Raw genomic sequence first — 22,908 nt, 5'->3', positions numbered from 1 at the left:
CAGACATGGTCAGGCAACTACCATTTTCAGAAGCACAGCAATAGCAGCTTCTGTACTTCTGCCTTGATAGGTGTACTTTACAGGTTGCCTTTGGTATGATTAAGTAAACATTCTTAATGTTGTAATACAAGACGACCAACATCTACATAATCTATATAGCCTGTGATTTGACTTCAAACTATCTGAAGACTTTAAGATAAGACAGTGAAGATAAGAATTTGAAGTGCTATCTTCCAAACCTACTGCTGCTGCCATGACTGCAGGAAAGAGACATTTGGCAATTACGGAAAATCATGGTGGTCTACACAAACAGAAAGTTCATTTTTGATAATATTGTTTGTGTAGCAATCATGTTTGTGTGTATATATAACTTTATGTATAGTATATAATTTATTATATAATAATGGAATTTATCTTTATATCATTGTGATTGTTCTTGATTTGTACCAATAAAATTGTTCTTTGGTTGGCTTCTACAGCTGCCACAAGCAGTCCTACAGTCAGACTAAAGCCTTCTGGTGTCTGTGTGTACTTTACCAAATAATTGACATTTTGGAAATTTACAAATCCAAGGATGGAACAGAAGGAAAGTAAAAACCGAGTTCCCTGATCTTCACACTTGCTGCAGTCATTCCAGGGGGCCCATTTTCCCAGTGTAGTTATAATTTAATATATCAAGAGAAAACAACGGTAGGAGTGGGGACATTTCTATTCTAGTAAGACGCTTGAAAACTTAAAACAGAATAGAGTAGCCAAGGAGGAGTCAGAGCAGGAGATCTCAAGACATATTCCACCTGTAATATTATCTTTGGGTAGACTGAACCTTTAACCCAAGCAACCCCAGGTATTGGCATTATGAATCATAAAACATTCTTAAAAAACACATTTTTTTTATTTCAACACATGATTATTTACTCACATAAATAAAAGTTTTATTAACAAAAAGGCACACAAACTGTTAACAAAGAAAAAATATTTACAATATGCACATAAATTATGAACAAGTGCACTGTTGGTCTTTATCAAAGAGCTTGGAAGTTTCTGGTTTTCCTCAGAGTCCTCTCTTATTTCTGAACTAATGTCTCCTAGAGCTCAGGTCAGCAGCATTTTCAGTTTAAATGGAAACAGTGTTACTAACTTCTTCATACTGGATAATAAAATATGGGTAGCTCTGGTCATCATTAAATATAACAAAAATCTGAGGCTCAAAGAAATTGTCCACACAAGAGTCATACAGGTCACTGGTAATGTCCCCAGGGTTTAGTGGAGGTGGCCTCCGCATGGTGTGATTCCCCACCACGTATCTTCCCGTTAATACTTTTGCTAGGAACATGTAGTGAACTCCTTTCTGTGACCGCTTGGAGAAGTTGTGGGAATAACTTGCCTTCCTGGCAAAGTAACTGCCCTGTCCAAACATGGTGGCATGTTTCCCACAGACTCGAGGGTCAAAGTTATGTTTGCAGATTCCATCAACAACATCCTGGGAAGTTCCATGAAACAGATGTCTCTCGTTCATAATCTTGTCCAGTCCTGTCATTTTTCTAGTCATGAATTCCTTCTTTCTAAAATGTGATGAAAAACAGCACAAGGTAAATAGAGAGCAAGCAACAGCAGCTAAACAATTCTTTACACAATAATACGGTCATGAAGGTGAAACTGAAGTTAAACTATGTGCTTTCATTAGGGCTCATGATGCCCCAGAAATACCAGCGTTGAATATAATAAATAAATGCTTGGACATATTTTAATGTTGCCTTCAGAAAAGTGGGCAGCACACTGTGTACTGGGAGGGATGGCACTGGGCATGATCCATAGTTATGTAATAAGCATTAGATAGATGGGAAACAATTGTTACTGGGACAAACAAACTCACTTTGACTGCATCTTATCTCTAGCCTCCTTTTGTTTTTCTTTCATCTCTAACATTCTGCTAACTTTGTGAGTAGTACTGCTTAGACCTTGAAGAAGGGGACATTCCCCAAAAGCTTGTCCTTAAAATTGTATGTTAGTGCAAATAAAAAAAGTATCATGGACAGAACTCAATTGTTACTGGGACAAAAAAATGGAAATCCAAAACGTTTACAGTTGTCTGGAATAGAGTAGAAAAGAAAACCCTTTCAATGGTGACACCTGTCCTAGAGACAACAGCCAAATATGGTATTCTGATTCACTTTGGGGTGGATGTTCTATAACTTCCTATTTCTTAAAGAGAATCTGTCACTTTACTCACTCAGAGCAAAGCGACAGATTCTCATGTAATAAAAAAAAACACAACTTGCTGATCTCTGTCTTCCCTGTCAGAGCCTTCGGTAAATACGGCATTCCTCCAGGTATGTAGGAACATGTGACCTCTTCCCAGGATGCAGTTCCTAGGCTTGAGTGGTCTATCGCCAGACCTGAACACCGTCACCCAACTAGGAGGAGGAAGAGGGTAATAGCTCCGATACTATCCCAGACAAAAAACTTTAGGACAACAAAGCACAAAACCAATGGCTGAGCAGGGGAGTGGAGAGAAGGAATCAGTGGGTGGGTTATTTCTTACACGAGAACCTGACATTTTGCCATGAGTGGGAAATTCTGATTTGGATAGCTGCACTTAAAAAACACTCATTATATACAGTATTTTAGCTACATCTATATATAATGCACAAATATATGTAACAAGGTAGTGTATGGAATCTGTATCTAATTCAGTTTATTTTGTAATAAAGATCGTCAGGCTTTCTGAAGATTAAAATGAATGTTCACAGGGTCAAGAATTGTTATACGTTAATGTACATTTTGGTACTGTGACTTCACGGATCCATTTGTAAGCGTAACATTCTCTTGGTCATGCTATAAAAAGAATACCTTTTATATTTCTCCCATAGGAAGAGGTTCTGAACTCGCATTATCTTCAAAATGCGGAACTTGGTCTCGGGCACTGTTTTGTGGAAGAGGGTGTAAACGGTTCTGTAACTCTTGTCTTCCTTTGGCATAGGCACTTGGATAAACTCCTGAGATGAGTCCATTGGGATCCAGGTTTCAGGATAGAAGTTTGGGGTTGTTATTGCGACAGGCGATAAAGCCTGCAGAGATTCAGCCATCGGGGAAATTGCTGGTGATACTCCACTCAGTGTCCTAGGAGAAAACAAATGGAGAATAAGCTTCATGTCCAGATTCTGTACCATTGGACAGATACATGCAAAAAGGTTTTTTTTTTCTTTTCAACAATAAAGTAAAACATACAAAATTGTGACAGCTGTGATCACTGGGAAAACATTGTGGAAAGACATACGAGATTAATATGCTTGGAATATTTTGCCAACCTTTGTTTATATTGGATAGAAAGGGAAAGATTATAATAAAACCATGGTAAGGTATTTACTGCAACCTAAGTCACGTAAGCTTTTGTTGCTGTGTCCTCATTGAGATTTCCTCACTTCTTGTTGTGTCACAGGACAAGAAATAATGGGAAATCTCTAGAACAAACACAGAATGGGGGTAAACACATCCCGATTCATTTTCAAACCTAAAGCTGGAGTTTAATCTACTTACATTTTGCCTCTTCTGGCTCCTATTCCTTTAGCAAACTTTCTGTTTTAATTGCACTGGGTCCTGATCTCTGTGCAATGCAGGCAGATCATGGCTGGTGGGAAGGGCAGGCAGGATGTACACATAACTTTCTCAAGAACATTACAGCACCCTGCCTCAGTACTCCTCTTAAGAGCCCTCAGCCCTGATTCAAGTGGTGGGCTTGCACTAAACGGTGAATGTCAGTCTGGAGGAATAGGCATTTCTAGTTTATATGTGCTTGCAGACTGCCGCAGGCAACACAAACAATACATGTGATGCTAAGACTTCGTAACTGAAGGAACTAAAATCCAGCAAATGAAAGGAGTAGTCCAGGAACAGTCATCATGGGGGGTAGGGGAGGGTTGGATGATGTGAGATGTCACCCAGCTAAAAAATTAGGAGGGCTCTATTTGACTGGCTGCAGCTTCTAATGCAGTGAAAACAGAATAAGCAATTTCAGTACAGGAGAGCAGCCTATACATAAGGCTGCCTAGAATTCTACTTAACCTCACTGCCCAGATTTTAGAGGCCTAATCACTGCGTTACAGATCAATGTTTTATCTTGTGTTGTCCAAAAATTACAAAGCAGTTACAAGTTTTATGCATCATATAAAATGAACATCATAAGAGCAATCATTCTTGTAAATGTGGCCATTAAAAATGAAAAACTAACCAATTCTCAGTATGAAGCTAGGGGTATTAAATTGTGGCCCTATATCAAACAAACAATGCTATCAGACAGAAATAGAAAACCATCACTAGTGATAAAAGCAATGGCACTGCAGATTATTCTGTATAATAGGAACCATTTAGCAGGGAACAGATTCCAAGCTGAGCCAGCATTTTACAGCATAATTGCAAAAGTACTACAATTCTAACAGCATCTACTGGGCATTGAGATTTATGCATCGTTTTAGTGCCATAAAGCCAAACTATGAAGTATTGTATCAATGCAAACTACTTCTCAGCATGCATTTTAATGCAGTCCATTCATTACATTTACATGCTGAAAGAGCCTTTATTCATACCATGCCCAGGCAATGTAGCCAGTCCGTCGGCAAGGCCAATTATGTGTACCTTACGGTTACGTTCAAGGCTCTAGCAAGCATTGTAAAGACAAGTTAAACTATGGCATTATTGGTACTAAGGTTTGAATGGGGAGCCAGGTTTTTAGACATGAATTCCTAATATAAAATCTCTGTAGTGTTTGGATGTATACAGCACGGTGTGTTACATTTACATGACAGTCGGGCTATCTATTGGATATTTTACCATGCAACAACCAAAATCAGAGGACTTTCCTGAAAAGAAAAACTGTTTGGCTCACACAGGTCAGATGGGCACTGTGGCTCTCTGACATTTAGGGCCCATGACCAAACATATGTGTTTGTGAGTGGTAGAAGGAAGAAAGAGCCTTAGGTAGTTGGAATGTTAGCTAGTGTTCGACTTTTCTCCTATATATAAGGGTGGAAGAAGTGCTGGAGAACTTAGAAGACAGCCAGTGAAATTAAGGAGACAGTAAGAGCTTTTGAACTGGGCATTATAACAAGCCATTCATCTCTGAATCTCAACTGAAATAAAGTAGGCATATTCTTTTCAATGGGATGTCAACCGTGTTATGCCACAAAAGGCCAAGAGGTTCCCAATACAACTGCCTTGAAGCTGTTTAACAGGGAAGTCACAAAAACCTGACTGGTGGGGGGACTGTGAGTGGTACTACTAGACTCTCAGTCTATGAACGAGCGAAATGCCAATCATATAAGCACAGCCTGGTTTTTACCTAAGGCTTAAGCCAGTCATAGACTGTTTGACTCTCGAACGGTTAAGCAGAGACCGACCGAGATCTGAATCACCTATAAGCAGGCTGAATGTACCCAAATTGATCGATCAATCAGCTTGGGTACAACCAGCCTGTTGTATTTCAGATGCTATTTTAACCAGTAGCAGTAATCAATGTGGTCCCTCTCATGCAGCCATTTTGCTCTCCTGCCGGGGAAGCCGTCCCCACCAGGAGAACACAATGGCTTTGCGGTAGGGATTTCTCCATCAACACTGACTGTCTTGAGGGGGAAATTGTGCGATTTCCTTTCTGGCAACCCATGGTTGTAGGAAAGAAGAGTGTTCTGTCTGTGGCTGGCCTTACTTTTTATTGTTTAATTGTGTAGTATGTGACACCTCTATAAATGAAAAAAAAATCAAAAACCAAAAGGAATCCCTAGGTGTATAATCATACAAAAGTAAAGAAAATCTGAATGAATGTAGTGGAGCTATGCTTGTGCCACACGTCACATCCAGTGGGGGCAATTGGAACTGTTATTCCCATGATTCAATGGGAACGCGCTATGTAGTAGTGGGTATACAGGTGGATCTCAGGGCTATAAGGGACAGTACTGTATTAACTATTGGCAGCCATGTACATAACTGCCAACAAATGGCTGTGGGAAAGTAGCAACTGGGGCTGTGGAGATCTAACCTGCCTACAGATGGAAACGTAATGTCTACTGCTCCTTCTAAACCTTTTACAACCTATACAGCCTTTTCTTCATTGGGAGAAAAATAGCAGAGCCTGGACACACAACCCAGAAGAGACTCCAAAAAGGAATCATAAAGGACATGTGTGAGGGACAAGATTGGCAACAAGGACTTAAGAGAAAAAAAAATGGAGAGCATTTTTGTACAAGGTAAGCAAGTACCTTGCTAATAGGATTGTGTTCCTCCTGGCTGGAGTTCAGCTTTAAAGCAACGAGGATTAGTTCTCATCTGCGTGCACCAGGCAGAACAGTTGTCAGAACAAACAAGACACAACGTGACACTGGGCACCATAAACAGAGGTAAAATATCTAGCTGTTTACCTGGGAGGTTTCCACCTGTCCTTGTATAACTATGTCACACCTTTACAGAACTGGAACAACAACTAGGAACCCTGCGTACAACAATGTGCTAGCACTACAAAAATATTTGGGGAGGCACTTTCTGTGCCGGTAATACTTTGTGCTGAGTTCTGTTCACCTCTTGGGGCATATTCTAAGTTCTCTTCTCAGAGCAGAGGGCAAAGCTCAAAGCAAATAAATCACTGGCACAAGGAAAGCATCTGGCTGTACCATTTCATTACCGTGTCGTCAGAGGCTTGATTAGAGCTCAGAGCACTGTTTCCTCTGTCTGTCCTTCATTGAATTTTTTTTATTCTCAAAAAATCAGACAGAAAAAATAGAAGGCATTTGCTGACATAAAAAAAACCTAAGATCACATCAAGCAAAGATAGACATCACAGACATACTGATCAAAAAAGCACACACGTTCCATGTATCAGTGCACTATTCCTAAGAAATGGGGTGATTTGTTCAACAGTCACCCATCAAATTCAAACTTGGAATATCTTCTATTGATAAAAGTGTGATAGCTCATTCCTTATCTAATATCCATGCAGTAATGTTCTATTATATCCCTTTATCCAGGTTTTGTGCAAAAAAGTGGAAGAGAAATAAAACAAAAGACAGACAAGTCAAACACGTAAGCCTGTACAGAATGTTAGAAATAACTAGCCGTTTCTATTTTATTATTTAGCCTTGGTGTATTATTAAGCTAGGCTACAAATATAAAAAACTGTCCAAAAAATGTAAAAAAAACCCTCATTTATATATATATATATATATATATATATATATATATATATATACACACACACACACATACGTACATATATATACACACACACACGCATGTGTACACACACACACACGCATATGTACACACAATCACATACACATACATACCATACACATGGAGTCATGATGCCACATGTGCAGTACTTTATCTGCTGATGATCCTACTCTCATTACCCACCAGAACTGGCTATGTAACCCTACAGGGTGTCCTCTGCTGGTAGGTTGAAGAGCACAGGGGCAAAGAAAAGGATTTTTTTTTGCCTCCCAGGCAAGTTAAAGTTAAGCTGGCCATAGATAGTTGCAACCATCTATGGCCAGGCTAATTGTACCCAAGTCTATTGCTGTACGACTAGGGTGCAACCAGTATGTCGAATTTTACATGCAATTATTGTTAGCGTCTATTATTTCAGCTAGTAGTAATTGCTGTGATCTCCGGGCAGCGATGCCACCCCCCCAGGAGAACACAATAACTCAGTGGGAGGGATTCAACCATCTACACTGACTGTGTCGAAGGGGGAAATTGAGCGATTTTCTTTCCTGCAACAAATCGTATAATATATGGCCCGCCTTAGTAAAAAGAAAAAAAAAAAAGAAGACCTTTGCTTTTCCAATTAGAGGGGAAGCAGATTATGTTAAACAAGGTTTTTGGGCAGACATTAACTTTTACGTTGGGCTCGACAGTGTTTCAGGAGCACTAAAATTCTTGTAATGGATTGCAAATCCTGACCCAGTTATTATTATAATTATTATTATACAGGATTTATATAGCGCCAACAGTTTGCGCAGTGCTTTACAATATAAAGGTAGACAGTACAATTACAATACATTTCAGTACAGAAGGAATAGGAGGGCCCTGCTTGTGGAGCTTACAATCTAAAGGAAGGGTCTTGTACTTTCACAAGTGCTCCGCTGATGTATGTAGCTGGGGTAATCAAGCCTAAACACGCTTGACTATGGACTATACCTCCGAGTACTAAAAATAGCAGACAAAACATTACGCATTTTATGTCTTTTATTCACCTCCTACGTGCAGCATGCTTCAAAGTTCATGGCGAACGTGTGCATTCTGTGATAACATGCTTAACTGCTTCCAGAGCCTCTTTCCCTAATGTGCAGCATGTCCGCTCTTGCTAGACTCTGCATGTCAAGCCTCCGGGCAGACTAACAGCTTCCTACTTTATCCTAAGAGGACAGGGTGTTCTTAAATACTGGGCTTTGCAATCCTGCCTCCAGCTGTGCATGAGATGCCACAAACAGCTTCAAATCAAAACAGATTAAGCTGCAGCACCTCATAAACGTGGCTGGCCCAAGCCAACACTGCTGTGGAACATGACGATTCAGCAATGTCCTGACAGAGGGCACTTTTTGTTCACAGTGCACAATGTTAATGGAAATATTTACAAGTATGGTTCAGATTAAGGATTCCTGGACAGAATGCGCCCCCCTGATTATCTCGAAAACAGAAACAGCGTCTCCGTCTCGTACGTTACACATGTAGACAGAGCCGATGATGGTATGCATTACCACACGTACTTTTCTGGGAGTGGACGCGGACAATGTGACCAGCTGTGCGTTAAGCGTTCAATGAATCATCTAATCACTACTGAGGTTATACTCCTAAAACTGCAGAGGGCCTTCTGATCAAATGTCCGAAGAAAGAACTCTTCTTACTCCCCTAGCAATCGGATTCTGCTTTTAATGTCGTCACGGTGAATAATACACTGGGAATAGTTGCTATAGGCTGCAAAAACACTTCTTTCTTTCTGATTATCAAACCCCGAGTAATATGTTAAATTACCGTCCCAGGCTCTCGTTTTTTATTGAAAACACCGTTTCGCATAAATAGATTTTCTAAGTATTGGCACTGTTACATTAAATGTTTACTGATGGATTGCCATCACTGAATGGAACATATAAATTGTAGGGCTTTATGAAATACTGCAAATAATAGAACACTGACTGACAGCATGGGGCTTATTTACTAAAGCTGGAGTGTGCAAAATCAGGCTCATTTCTCTAGAGAAACCAATCAGCTTCCAGGTTTTATTGCCAAATTTTATTGCTAAATTGAACAAACTGAGGTTACAAGCTAATTGGTTTCTATGCAGAAGTGAATCTAATTTTGCACTTGCCAGTTTTAATAAATAAACCCCCATGTGTCACTACAGACTGCTGTCATTGGAATTCATCCTATGTCTGTCACATATAGAAATCTTATACAACACAATTTCGATAGTTCCGAATATTTATTTCAGGTGCTTATATTTACACAGCTCTTTACACACATATATATATATATATATATATACACACACATACACATTGTACATTCAGAATATTGGATACACATTCCAACAGACAGTGCATAATACACAATATGGATGATGATCCACCAAAATATGGAGAATGATCTACCAAAAAGATCTCGCCTAACACAAAAAACGTGTGCATACTGTTTGGAAATGCTATGACCCACAGTACAACTAGAGAATATAACCAGGCAGAATGTGAACTTAAAGTGATTCTAAATCAATTTTTTTTTGCTTAAAATAACAAATCATTTTATATTTACCTGCTCTGTGTAATGGTTTTGCACAGAGCAGCCCCAATCCTAATCTTCTCGGGCCCCCCATTGATGCTCTTGGCTCCTTCCCTCTGCAGAGTGCTCCCATAGCAAGCATTTAATCGGCAAAAGCCCTCCACGCGGTTCCCCTTCTGGTATTTGTATGTGTGATGATGTCACATCCATTAGCTCCGCCCAACGTGTTTTGTTACAGCAGGCACCATCAGAGGGAGTGGCTGATTGGATGCTTACAATGTGAGATTGCCTTGCTGGCCTTTTCTATATGTGAGTGCTCAACCTGATGTTTTAAATTGCTGTTTTACGCTATGAGTTATCTCCTCTCCTATAGTTATTACTTTAATTTTATTATTATTACTTTAATTTATTACTGCTAAGGAGTGTACAGGTACCTGCAAGGCTGTGCATATGTTGACCTGGAGGAAACTGGGATCTCTTAACCTAAAAGCGCTGTCTGACCATACGATAAGAGGTGGTCATATTTATCAGTAAGGACCACTTGAGCCCACTGAGGTTAACACTGGTTGGTGGATGCAGTTATTTGGAAGACGACTGCTAGCAGGTTTCTCTTGTTGCTGAACTGCTTTTCAGGAATGGATCACTTATTCACACTTTTAGCATATGGACACTTGAAAGGATGCTTTATTATTTTTTCTTTCTATTATACTCTATTTGATTGGGAGTTTTCTTTCACATTTTTTAATGAGGTTAGGTTATGCATAATTTTTCCTGCAGAAATTTATATAAGGTTTGCATTTACTTCGATTTAATATGTACAATAAAGCTGCACTTATCATTTTAGCTTGTTTTGGATTTGGAATCACAAATCTTTGCGCTGGCAGCTCATTCACCTTACACCTAAGCGCAAAGTTATCCTTCATTTATCCATTGCTAGCTTTACTGCCAGGGAAACAAGCAGATGTCACAGGGTGTGAGACATGTAAATACAGTACTACTGCAATTGAGACATGCACATAGTACTGACAGTGACAAAGACAAATGCCTTCTGCATTTAAATACAGAAAGAAAGCCTATGTGACCAGCGTTTTCTTAAACGATGTCGAGTTTAGATGAGCACCTAAACCTGATGTAATGTGTTAGCTTGAATAAAACAGTGGACTTTTAAATAGATCTATTGTATGCTGTCGACATATGCTTCTTTGTACACTGATCACCAGTTTAGCAGCTGGTCGTTGCTGCAGCACTCTTACATTCTAAACTCTATGCTGGAAGGAGTGTGATGAGAATACTTCTATGGAGACAACACACAGAACACATTTAAAGATTTTAGCCACTTACTGTAGATGTGGCAGTAACATCACAGAGGATCTAAAGAGGGGTCGTCTTTTGATTTCTTTCCTGAAGCAGGCATTCTGCTGGAAGCCATCTTTGATGTTCAGTATATACTGGTTGTGCCACGTAACAAAGCGAACCTCTTTCAGCCCACGGCAATTGGCTTCCTCTATCAGCTTCACCACAGGCTGTTTGACAAAACAAATACAGTTACCAGTTGGCTTATTTCTTAAATTAAATGTTTTACAGTTTCATGTAATAAATGTTTCAGTAATGGTTTTCATGGGTTCATAAATGTTTTTTTTTTTTGCCTAGATGTCAGTTGTTACAAAAAAAGTTTTAATGAAATCTTTTCCCAACCCTTTCTATTACATTGCATTAAGGCTAGATTCACATGTCTATGATCGGACATTGATCCAATTTTCAGTGCAATTATCTAGTGCAATTTGTATGCAACTTTGATAAGGTCTACATAATCTATGGGGCCAAAATCAAACTGGAATTAACACCAAAAGCAGTACAGGAGCCTTATCCATAATCGCCGTGTGCCGAGTCGCATTGATGTGAACGGGCACCATTGAAAACAATGTGATTGTCATGTGATTCACATCTGAAATCGCATCATGTGAACGGAGCCTACTGCCTCAAGATCCCAAACACAGGGAGTTCCTGTAGACAGAGTAAAAGAATTCAGGGAAGGATGCAGTTCTGGGATATTGAAACTTTATACTGACATCAGCAGGGCATATAACAATATTTGCACTACAGCATGTTTTTCCTTGCCCAATTAGAAGGCTAATAATATAGGACAGGACAGGTATTAATTCTTGCACACATTTACAGATGAATGCCTGATATCCAGAGAAAACAAAGCTCTGGGTTGCTGAGTCTGTAAACAGGCAATGGGCATCTGATTCTTATGAAGACAAGTGAATATTATGAACCAGAAAGTAAGGAGCCAACTTACCTCTGAGTACTCCCTCCACCCAAAGTGATCTCTGCAAAAGTATTTCCACACCGTGTGGTAATTGGAGCTAAGACCAGAGGTAGAAGGGGTAGACAGGCGTCGGATTTGGTCAAATTCAAATTCAGAAGATTCATAAATAGTCATACAGTCCAAATTCACTAAGAAATCATGTCCCCTAGGAAGAAAAAAAAACACCACATGAGTTGTCATTAATGTACTTTCGTCCAATGATTTCATAAAGCATAAAGATCAGGGTGGATAAAAATTGATGATTTAAAAAAAAAAACAGTTTTAATTTAAATCAGATTTTATTGATTTAAATCTGATTTTTTTTTTATTTTTATCAAATTTATTTTAATAAAATGCTTTATGTATAAAAATCTATCTAAAGATAGTTTTCTATTTAAGATACATTAAAAATTTAGTTTATTCAGCATGAATTGGAGCTTAGTTGTGTAGCATGAGGCTGTATATTCTGCAATTTTTTTTTGGTAAACTCATTCAATGAATCCACGCTCTGCAAGCTGAGATAACATGCACTGCATTGATGCATTCACACAATTTCACAGTACCCATGAGAAAAAACATGAAATAAAAGAATTTGAGTCGTTCTCCAGCTATGTGTGATTAACCTATTAACCTAAAATCGGTTCTGATATCGCTGTTTTACTAACCTGACAGCTTATTACTCTAAAAAGGAAACCTTCATTTGGTTTTCAAATATTAAAGATTCTAACTACCAGCAAGAATGAGTCGGATTCCTTACATTTAAAGAGCACCTGTCATATTAGATCCATCATGGCAGTACCTGTTAGTAGGCATCCACTCACCTGCTGCCGCCACAACCCTCACTTTGTTGTGTCAGTGCCGCATCACCAGCCGTCCCATTAAAGTGAATGGAACTGTTGGTGAGTTAACAGTGGGTCAGAGGAGGAGCCGCTGCAGGACAGAGATGACAGTTGCTCTTTAAAAATTATGATTTAACTCGAGCCTTTTCACTAGTGATTCAAATAATGATTTAAATCTTGATTTAAATCAAATCCACCCTGACAAAGATACATGTGAATAATGCAATGCTGCAGTTTGTATTTTTTGGTCTTCATATAACATTGGACTAATACAGCTTTATTACAAACATTGCATTGCCTTTGTTGTGACCAGCATGGACCAATAGTTTGAACTTTGATGAATTAAAACTAGAAATTTTAAAGAGCCACAAACCCATATTTTTACTGACAATAATTAAAGGGCAGCTTCTGTTTTCTATATGCAGCCGCTGTAGCTCCCTGCCTGGGAAATAAGCCCACACTTTGCATTGTACAACCCCAGGTGGCTGTGTGCATGAGCCCCAATATAGCGTTTTTATGTAGCGCAACTCATCAAACCGCTGCTGCATTAGGGGGGAATGAAATGTCATTTTGTGACATTTCAAAAAAAAGAAAAAAAAAGAAAAAAAAAGGAAACTAGTGCTATACGTTGTAGCAATGCAATAATAACGACAGCTGGTCCTGAATTCATATGCGAGATCTACAGATCTACTTTTGGTCCAGTAAGCACTTGCAGAACTTGCAAAATCCCATGACTTACCCATAAACCCTCATGCACAGGGGATGTTTTGAGAACACTGGTAACATTAGCTGTGTAAAGTCACGTTAAAAACATGAGCTTTTCAGCTTTTTTTTTGTGTTTTTGCATTAGCGTTTAGCAGTGTTTTACTGCGTTCGCGGTTTTTAGCATCTTCTGGAGTTTTTTTGTGACCAAACTGAAAAAAATTTTTGGGGGTCAAAAAAACATCCAAAAACGCAGGTTTGCAGCATTTTACCGTGTTTTGCCATGGTTTTCAGCGTTAGAGTGTTTTTACAGCTAAAAAAGTCCTCTAGAAACCCACTAGTTCTAGGTTTTTTCCAGACAAAAAATGTTGATTACAGTCTATGTGTCCATGGACACATAGCATAACATGCTGGAGGTTTACTGGCTGTAGAAATAAACATCAAAAGCTAAAATCAGCAGCTGTAAACACGTCCAGTGTGCATGAGGACTTACACTTTACTAACGCAACCTGTACTATTAGTCCTCATGCACACTGGATGTTTTGATAACGCTGGTAACGTTAGCTGTCACGTTAAAATCAGGAGTTTTTCACCCTTCTCTAGCATTTTTGCATTAGTGTTTAGAGGTGTTTTGCCCCGTTTTTATGCGCTTGCTTTCTTTTTTTACCAAAAAAAAAAGTTTTTTTTGGTCAAAAAAATGTTCAAAAACACCGGTTTGCGGGGTTTTACCATGTTTTTCAGTGTTAGGCCAGCCATACATGGGTTTTTGTCTGAAAATTGGACCCAAGAATAATCGCCTGATTTTCACTCTCTTAGTGGGTCAATGGCATTGGCTGATTTTTGTGGTTCCTCCCCTTTTTGGTGATCGGGTGTGTTGGAAAATTCGTGAAAAACTACCAATTTTCGACTCAATGATGGTCAAATTCTAAGGATCGTTTTTCCGAACAGAATATGTGTATGAGCCGTGTTCTGGAAGGAACAGAAGTTTTGCTGCTTATATGGGGTGAACTTTATGACTTGGTCAGCCGATTTTTGAAATCAATGATGGCACTATTGGATTACTGAGTGAAAGAGGTTTTCGATTTTTGGACGAAAAATCATTCGGAATTCGAACCATGTATGGCCTGCATTAGAGTGTATTTACAGCTAAAAAACTCCTCTAGGAACCCACTAGTCCTGGATATTTTTTCCAGCAAAAAATATTGATTACAGTGTATGTGTGCATGGACACATAGGATAACATGGTGGGGAGTTTACTGGCTGTAGAAAAAAAATGGCAAAAGCCAAAAACAGCCGCTGTAAAAACATCCAGTGTCCATGAGGGCTTACACTTTACTAATGCAATCTTTACTCTCAATCTGACCTTCAAAACATCAACCAAACATTTGACAACTTTCACAATGTTCCATAAAAAGGGGGTCGGTTTCGGTGTTTCATGCACGACTCGTTTCGCAAGCCTTGCTGAGAATTAAAAACGAAGGAATTAATGATTTAAATGGATCATCTGTTCTACAGCTGTAAGCAGAAACGTGAACGAAAAACGAAACTGGGCAGCATTCCTGAACACAAATCTCTTTTGAGAACTGAAAGTGCCGTGCCCTAATGCTGCATGTTTGACACACACGGCCCTTGTTGTTAACCCTCCAATGTGTTACCATGGCAACCCCACAGCCCTAATCACATTATGATTCCTAATCAGGAAAGCCACAATATGTCCTGCTGACACCCCCTGGGAGATCCACACACATGATTACTGATACATGTAAAAGATCTCTCTGCTCTGGGACGAGGCTGATTGAAAGTACCCACAGCAATTACAGTCGTGAGTCACAACCTCAGTCCTGTCAAGCAGCCCCATTTCACAACTTTCTGGTGTTCACACATGGGCATTAATACTGGCACATCACAAGGCATTGACTCACCTGGGATGGCCTTCTAAAAGAATAGTGTTCACTTTAAAGAAGAATGTTCACTTTGCATTCAAATCACACAACCACGAGCAAAACAATTTGGATTTTTTTGTTATAATTTCCCTTGCACGATTGGATATTCAGAGTGAACACAGCTTTGCCTTACTGATGAACATTTACTTTGCATTCACTATTCCTTTAGCAAATCAAACCCAGAGTGGATATTACAGATTGCATTATAGAGGCACATCTTTAATGTGAATTCCCAATGTCATATTAAAGAATAATTCCAGGCATCGACATGTTATCCACAGTTATATCCAGCTTGGATCAATGTAACTATTTATATACCTGACCTGGTAGATGTTCCTGGATTATGAACACGGGAGTCTGGCTCGCAGTATGGGCACCATTCAGAGAATGCTTTGCACGCATTTTCTGAAAGACAGCCAAGTATTCTCTGATTGGATGAGGTGGACATCACCGCCGCGTCTCTCTGTCACATCCAATAAAAGACACTTTGCATTAATTCAGAAAATGCAAAGCATTTTTAAATGGCACCTGTGCTGAGCAGCCGACCTCCTGTGTTCACAATGCAGACGAGAAGCTGATCAGCCGACCTCCTGTGTTCACAATGCAGGCGAGAAGCCAATCAGCTAACGTGTTCACAATGCAGGTGAGAAGCCGATCAACTAACCTCCTGTGTTCACAATGCAGATAAGAAGCCGATCAGCCAACCTCCTGTGTTCACAATGCAGGCGAGAAGCCGATCAGCCAACCTCCTGTGTTCACAATGCAGGCAAGAAGCCGATCAGCCAACCTGTGTTCACAATGCAGGCGAGAAGCCGATCAGAAAACCTGTGTTCACAATGCAGGCAAGAAGCCGATCAACAGATCTCCTGTGGTAATAATGCAGGCAAGAAGCCGATCAGCCGACCTCCTGTGTTCACAATGCAGGCAAGAAGCTGATCAGCCGACCTCCTGTGTTCACAATGCAGGCAAGAAGCTGATCAGCCGACCTCTGTGTTCACAATGCAGGCGAGAAGCCAATCAGCTAACATGTGTTCACAACGCAGGTGAGAAGCCGATCAACCAACCTCCTGTGTTCACAGTGCAGACGATAAGCCAATCAGCCAACCTCCTGTGTTCACAATGCAGGCAAGAAGCCAATCAGCCGACCTCCTGTGTTCACAATGCAGGCAAGAAGCCGATCAGCCATCCTCCTGTGTTCATAATGCAGGCAAGAAGCCGATCAGCCAACCTGTGTTCACAATGCAGGCGAGAAGCCGATCAACAGATCTCCTGTGGTAATAATGCAGGCAAGAAGCCGATCAGCCGACCTCCTGTGTTCACAATGCAGGCAAGAAGCCGATCAGCTGACCTCCTGTGTTCACAATGCAGACAAGAAGCCAATCAGCCGACCTCCTGTGTTCACAATGCAGGCAAGAAGCCGATCAGCCATCCTCCTGTGTTCACAATGCAGGCAAGAAGCCAATCAGCCGACCTCCTGTGTTCACGATGCAGACGAGAAGCCGATCTGCCGACCTCCTGTGTTCACAATGCAGGCGATGAAACCGATCAGCCAGCCTTCTGTGTTCACAATGCAGGTGAGAAGCCGATCAGCACAGGACACAGAAGCAAGTGGAAATCACTAGAGGAGCGGCCATTTCCAGTGGCATTGGCCAGGTATGTCATATACATAGTTACATTGTTCCAAGCAGCACCAATGTAACTATGCATAACAGGCCGATGCCTGGAATTATTCTTTAATACTCTCTATTCCGATAATCTCCTTAAACAGACTGCTGTAAAAATCTCTTTTGCATAACAGGTTTATGAAATTACGTAATGTGGGTAGAGTGGCAGTGTCAGATTTTTATTGGTAGCACAATATTTTTCTATTAGAAGTCCACACAACATGATTATTCATATATAAAATTCCCTCTGGCTGCTGGCTAGGTAGGCAGACTTTCTGTGCAGCATAGACAACCATGAAGGTGGAGCACTGCAATCAGTTATGATCATTTAAACCAGCAATTTACAAAAACAGATAGGAGGGCAGCTCCTTCCCATCAGTCCTCCCTGGGGGAAATGGTTATTGCTGGGTTCGGTTTTTAGGTGAAATCGGTTCCCAAATACATACAAGTAATGTCACTGGTATCTACAGGATATTTTATTAGGTATATACAGGAACAGCATATGCTTTAAAGTGTTACTAAACCCCAGACCCTACATTCATTATATCTAGTCTCCCACAGTACACAGAAATGCAATTATATTAGTAAATATAAACTGCTAAATACTTTATCTCCTCAGCAGTTAGTCTTGTGACTTCTATCAGTATCCAGCAGAGCACTGGTTAAAGCTTGTAGGAGTTCTCTAGGAGGATGGAAATCCCCTGACCTCTGTCTGGACAGTGCTGATTGGCCCTGTGCTGGTCACATGCACTCTCCCAAGAAAAAAAAAACCCTCTCTAGCAATACACAACAAACTGACCATGTGTATGTGACTAGGATTCAGTCTGTATCAGGTGGTCATGTGAACAAGAGGAGGGGCAGAGAAGTCAGGATCAAACATCCTTTTTACACAATACAGAGAATTAACCCCTTAGGTTCCCCAGTGAGTATAACAAGCATGCTTTACTGCATATACAGACTGATTTTACTGTTGTGGGTTTAGTAACACTTTAATCCGCCCTCACTCACCTTTGTTGCTCAATGCAATTATAACGTTTCCCAGTGACAGTTAGACAGAGCCAATATCAATGTATGCAAATTCAAATTTTAGGTCAATTTTTTTTAATTTGCAGTACATTGGAACTGCAACAAATGTGGGAGGTCACCATATGAAGAAGTGCTGAATCATTAAAGATTTTTTAGAATACAGTAGGAAAGTATTTTTAGAATAGAGTAGGAAAGGGTTAAAGCCACTCAGCTTTTTTGGCATCTGTGTCTCATTAGGAAGATTTGACTTCCTGTCTTGACTCAACAGGAAGTGAGAGGATATCATTCCAATGTGAGGAATATCCCCTCTAGGAAAGCTGTCAATAGAAAAAACATCCCCATTGGAAGATTTCCCCTCCAAAGTTCATTCCTGTTGACATTAGTGATCCAGGACCGATACAGTGAATCTTCCTAATGGAGACTAGGTTCTAACCCCTCACCACTCTATCCAAATCTAAACCAAAGTTTTTCCTTTAGTCATAATTTATTAAAATCAAGGGCAGCGAATGTGCCGCGACTGGATAACCCACTGGCAAATGTACTTTATTAATGTTTTAAATCATCTGACAGGTGTTTGGTGGTGAAAAATCAGCAAATCCATAATTCATTAATTTTTGAACAGAAGCCCATGTGTCCGAGGGTGGGAGAAGCAGCATTTGATGGATCATTTTCTAATGTTTGATGATATATTTCTATAAACTCTTGCTACTGATTATCTGTAGCGACTAATCAGATCTTAACTGTCACTTCAGGGTGGGGGTTCAGCAGCGGAAGCTAACAAATGGCTGCTCTCCTTTTTTCTCCACTAGATTTTCACAATGCAGTGTGTATGTGTGAAATGAAATCTCTCAGGTTAAGACTGTATCTAGAATGCTTGAACTAGAGCAGGGGGTTCTTTATCTTCTTTATCTTGAATCCGGTTTAGAACTGTCACATATATTCCTCTTCGAATGAAGACAGTGCATTTGCACAAGGCAGAGAATCTATTTTATGTGCACACTGGGAAGGAATTCCTGGTCTGAGTGTAACTGCTCAGACTACGGCTATCTAAACATGTGCATAGCACGACTATAAATAATAATTTATGTCCATGTCCAACAACGCCACCATCAAACCCGCCCCGCAGGCCAGAGTACTTGGTGTCATTTTGGACTCCAACCTATCCTTCCAGCCCCAAGTCCACTCTTTAACAAACTCATGCAGACTCCACCTCCGCAACATCGCCAAAATCCGCACGTTCCTAACTCCAGAAACCACTAAACAGCTCATCCACTCCCTCATCATATCGCGACTCGACTACTGCAACTCCCTCCTCACTGGCCTGCCTCGCCGCTGGCTATCCCCGCTTCAGTCCATCCTGAATACGGCTGCCAGACTCATTCACCTTTCCAACCGCTCCGTTTCCGCCACCCCCCTCTGCCAATCCCTCCACTGGCTTCCGATTGCGCAACGGATCAAATTCAAAATCCTAACGCTGACGTACAAAGCTGTCCACCATACTGCCCCGAACTACATCACTGACCTAATATCCAAGTACCGCCCAGCACGCACACTCCGCTCCTCACAAGACCTCCTTCTCTCTAGTTCCCTGGTCTCCTCCTCCCATGCCCGCCTCCAGGACTTCTCCAGGGTGTCACCCATCCTCTGGAACTCCCTGCCCCAACCCATCAGATTATCACCTACTCTCCTCTCCTTTAGGCGCACCCTGAAAACCCATCTCTTCAGGGAAGCCTACCCCGCCCCCTGCTAACTTGCCGACCTCCTCCACTCTTCCTACCACTCCATCCCCCACAGCTATCTCCTCCTGTGCCACCATCCCCTCCCTCCTAGATTGTAAGCTTGAAAGAGCAGGGCCCTCGATCCCCTCATGTTTTGCATTGTATTGGTATTGTTCTGTCACATGTTCTGTCCCCCTTTGTAATGTACAGCGCTGAGCGAACTATTGGCGCTTTATAAATACTGAATAATAATAATAAAATAATAATAATAATAATAATTTGCATGAGAAAGGCAGAGGCTGCAACAGTTTCTCTCACGCTATCTTGCTACAGCCAACCATTTTGCAATACATGGACTGCTCAAAATAGGTATCATTAACCATGACCTGGAAAAAGTGTTTACGTAAAACTGACTTGTCACTGCATTCTAGACTCTCTTTGTTTTATTATACAGAGCCTAGGTGTCTATTTTCATACATAAAACACACACTTTCCCTGTACTGCCTTCCCCCTTGCACTGCACTGTCAGCTGGCATGGCATACCTTGACTGGACAAACTGAAGACTAGGCTAGTGTCTCCCAGACATCTCTAGGCTGGAGCCACCCAGACCCCTCTAGGCTGGAGCCACCCAGACCCCTCTAGGCTGGAGCCTCCCAGACCCCTCTAGGCTGGAGCCTCCCAGACCCCTCTAGGCTGGAGCCTCCCAGACCCCTCTAGGCTGGAGCCTCCCAGACCGCTCTAGGCTGGAGCCGCCCAGACCCCTCTAGGCTGGAGCCGCCCAGACCCCTCTAGGCTGGAGCCGCCCAGACCCCTCTAGGCTGGAGCCGCCCAGACCCCTCTAGGCTGGAGCCGCCCAGACCCCTCTAGGCTAGTGTCGCCCAGACCCCTCTAGGCTAGTGTCGCCCAGACCCCTCTAGGCTAGTGTCGTCCAGACCCCTCTAGGCTAGTGTCGCCCAGACCCCTCTAGGCTAGAGACTGCCCAGACCCCTCTAGGCTGGAGCCTCCCAGACCCCTCTAGGCTGGAGCCTCCCAGACCCCTCTAGGCTGGAGCCTCCCAGACCCCTCTAGGCTAGAGACTGCCCAGACCCCTCTAGGTTAGAGACTGCCCAGACCCCTCTAGGCTAGAGACTGCCCAGACCCCTCTAGGCTAGTGTCTCCCAGACTCCTCTAGGCTAGTGTCTCCCAGACCCCTCTAGGCTAGTGTCTCCCAGACCCCTCTAGGCTAGAGACTCCCCAGACCTCTAGGCTAGAGACTCCCAAGACCCCTTTAGGCTAGCGTCTTCCAAACCCCTCCTGGCTAGCGTCTTCCAGACCCCTCCAGGCTAGCGTCTTCCAGACCCCACCAGGCTAGTGTCTTCCAGACCCCTCTGGGACAGCATCTCCCAAACCCCTATAGGCTAATGTCTCCAAGAACCACCCCTAGGCCTGCACTGTCTAAACCCCTTGCCAATTTTTCCAAGACTCTCTTGCCTAGTGTCTTCCACTCCCCCCTTTTCAAGTACTTTTAGGCTCAAACAACATTTCTGTGATTGTATTGTATGTGTTATTAAATAAAGTCTATGGCACTTGATTTACCAAAGTGGGATGGGAGGTAAAATTATGGGATTTACTGACGCTAGCAAAAAAAGGGACCTGAAGAATACCTCATCCTTTTAATATCCAGGGGTCTACTCTACAGGAATACTTTTTTTGTTTAATCCCTTGTTATACATTGTTCATTAACCACGCGCTTCACAATTATCTCAAGTGAAGGTCAAAGCTACCAATCCTTAGTTGAACAATTTTATTATTCCTTTTAGTGCACACAATCTGTAATGGTCATAAAATGCTTAAGAGTCTGATTTACTGCACAAGGGAAAGGTTGGATGAATATGGAAGGGATTTTGAGTAGGGCACAGTTAGGGAAGATGGTGTGGATACCACATAATTTTCACACATTAGATATGAATATTGGTTCACTGACATAGATAGTTTTAAATGTTTGCGACAGGTTGTGTGAGCAAAAAGGATGGAAATATAATTCACTTATGACTCCCCTGGGGGGAACAGAGTATTTCCCCCCCAGGGAAGGATAACATTTCTGGGAAATGGCTTAAAGATAAAAATGCACATTAGAAGCATATATTGAACAAAGGGAAATTGCACACTTTTTTAGATTTAAAGAAGAAAGATGATTTATTTTTCACATTAGAGTGGCAGTATTGTCAATTAAGTTTCAGTGTTGTTTCAGTGCTCCCACAACCATTGAGGACTGAGGAGGATCTGTACCCATTTGAAAAATTGGTAAACATAGCTACAGTTCCTAGATGGATTACCTCTAAGATCTATAGGATTCTTATGGACATGGAGAGTGTCAATCCTCCTCGGTTCTTGGGATAATGGGAACAGGAGCTTGGAACAGAATTGAATGAACAGCAAAGGAATCAAATATTCAAATTAACACATAGGGTGATGAACATGAGCATAGTTAAGATAAATTACAAAATGTCTAGCGAGATGGTATATTACACCGAGTAAGGCACATAAACAACAAGTAGATGTTTCACTGTTGTGTTGGAGAGGTTGTGGGGAAAAGGGAACAATGGGTCACCTATGGTGGGACTGCCTGAATATACAGGACTATTAGAAGGGAATAATACAATTTATTCAGGAAATATGTGGGATGACGGTCCAGAGAAATCCATGGATGTGTTTCTTTTAGAAACCTGAGCATTCGATAAACTTGTTTAGGAATAGGGTACTGTATCATTTAGTCAGTGTTAAGGGCTTGATCCCCAAATCTTGGCAAGTTCAAGATCCACCAAGAGTAAACAATTGGATAAACAGAGTGGAAAATATCTATAGGATGGAGGAGTTATATCATATTGAGGTGGATAAATTAGATACATTTAGGAAAACATGGAGTAGTTGGTTACATTTTAAAACCTCTAAAAAACATCTGGAAT

General features: G+C 41.2%; 1 protein-coding gene across 1 annotated transcript in view; it reads right to left on the bottom strand.

Moving 5' to 3' along the window:
* Positions 1-870: 870 nt before the first annotated feature.
* The window catches only part of TIPARP (TCDD inducible poly(ADP-ribose) polymerase), a 57,757-nt gene continuing 35,719 nt past the window's right edge, over positions 871-22,908 (bottom strand). The window contains exons 3-6 of the mRNA XM_089675391.1: positions 12,062-12,236; positions 11,101-11,282; positions 2,851-3,120; positions 871-1,562 (exon numbers count right to left, since the gene is read on the bottom strand). Coding sequence (XP_089531517.1) covers positions 1,115-1,562; positions 2,851-3,120; positions 11,101-11,282; positions 12,062-12,236 — 1,075 coding nt within the window. The 3' untranslated portion in view covers positions 871-1,114. The remainder of the gene's footprint in view (positions 1,563-2,850; positions 3,121-11,100; positions 11,283-12,061; positions 12,237-22,908) is intronic.

The sequence above is a fragment of the Staurois parvus genome, unplaced genomic scaffold, assembly GCF_062004578.1.
Source record: "Staurois parvus isolate SC_StPar_1 unplaced genomic scaffold, SC_StPar_1.0 ptg000155l, whole genome shotgun sequence".
NCBI lineage: Eukaryota > Metazoa > Chordata > Amphibia > Anura > Ranidae > Staurois > Staurois parvus.
Note: the sequence above shows the minus strand (reverse complement) of the source record. Positions and strands in the feature narration are given on the sequence as shown.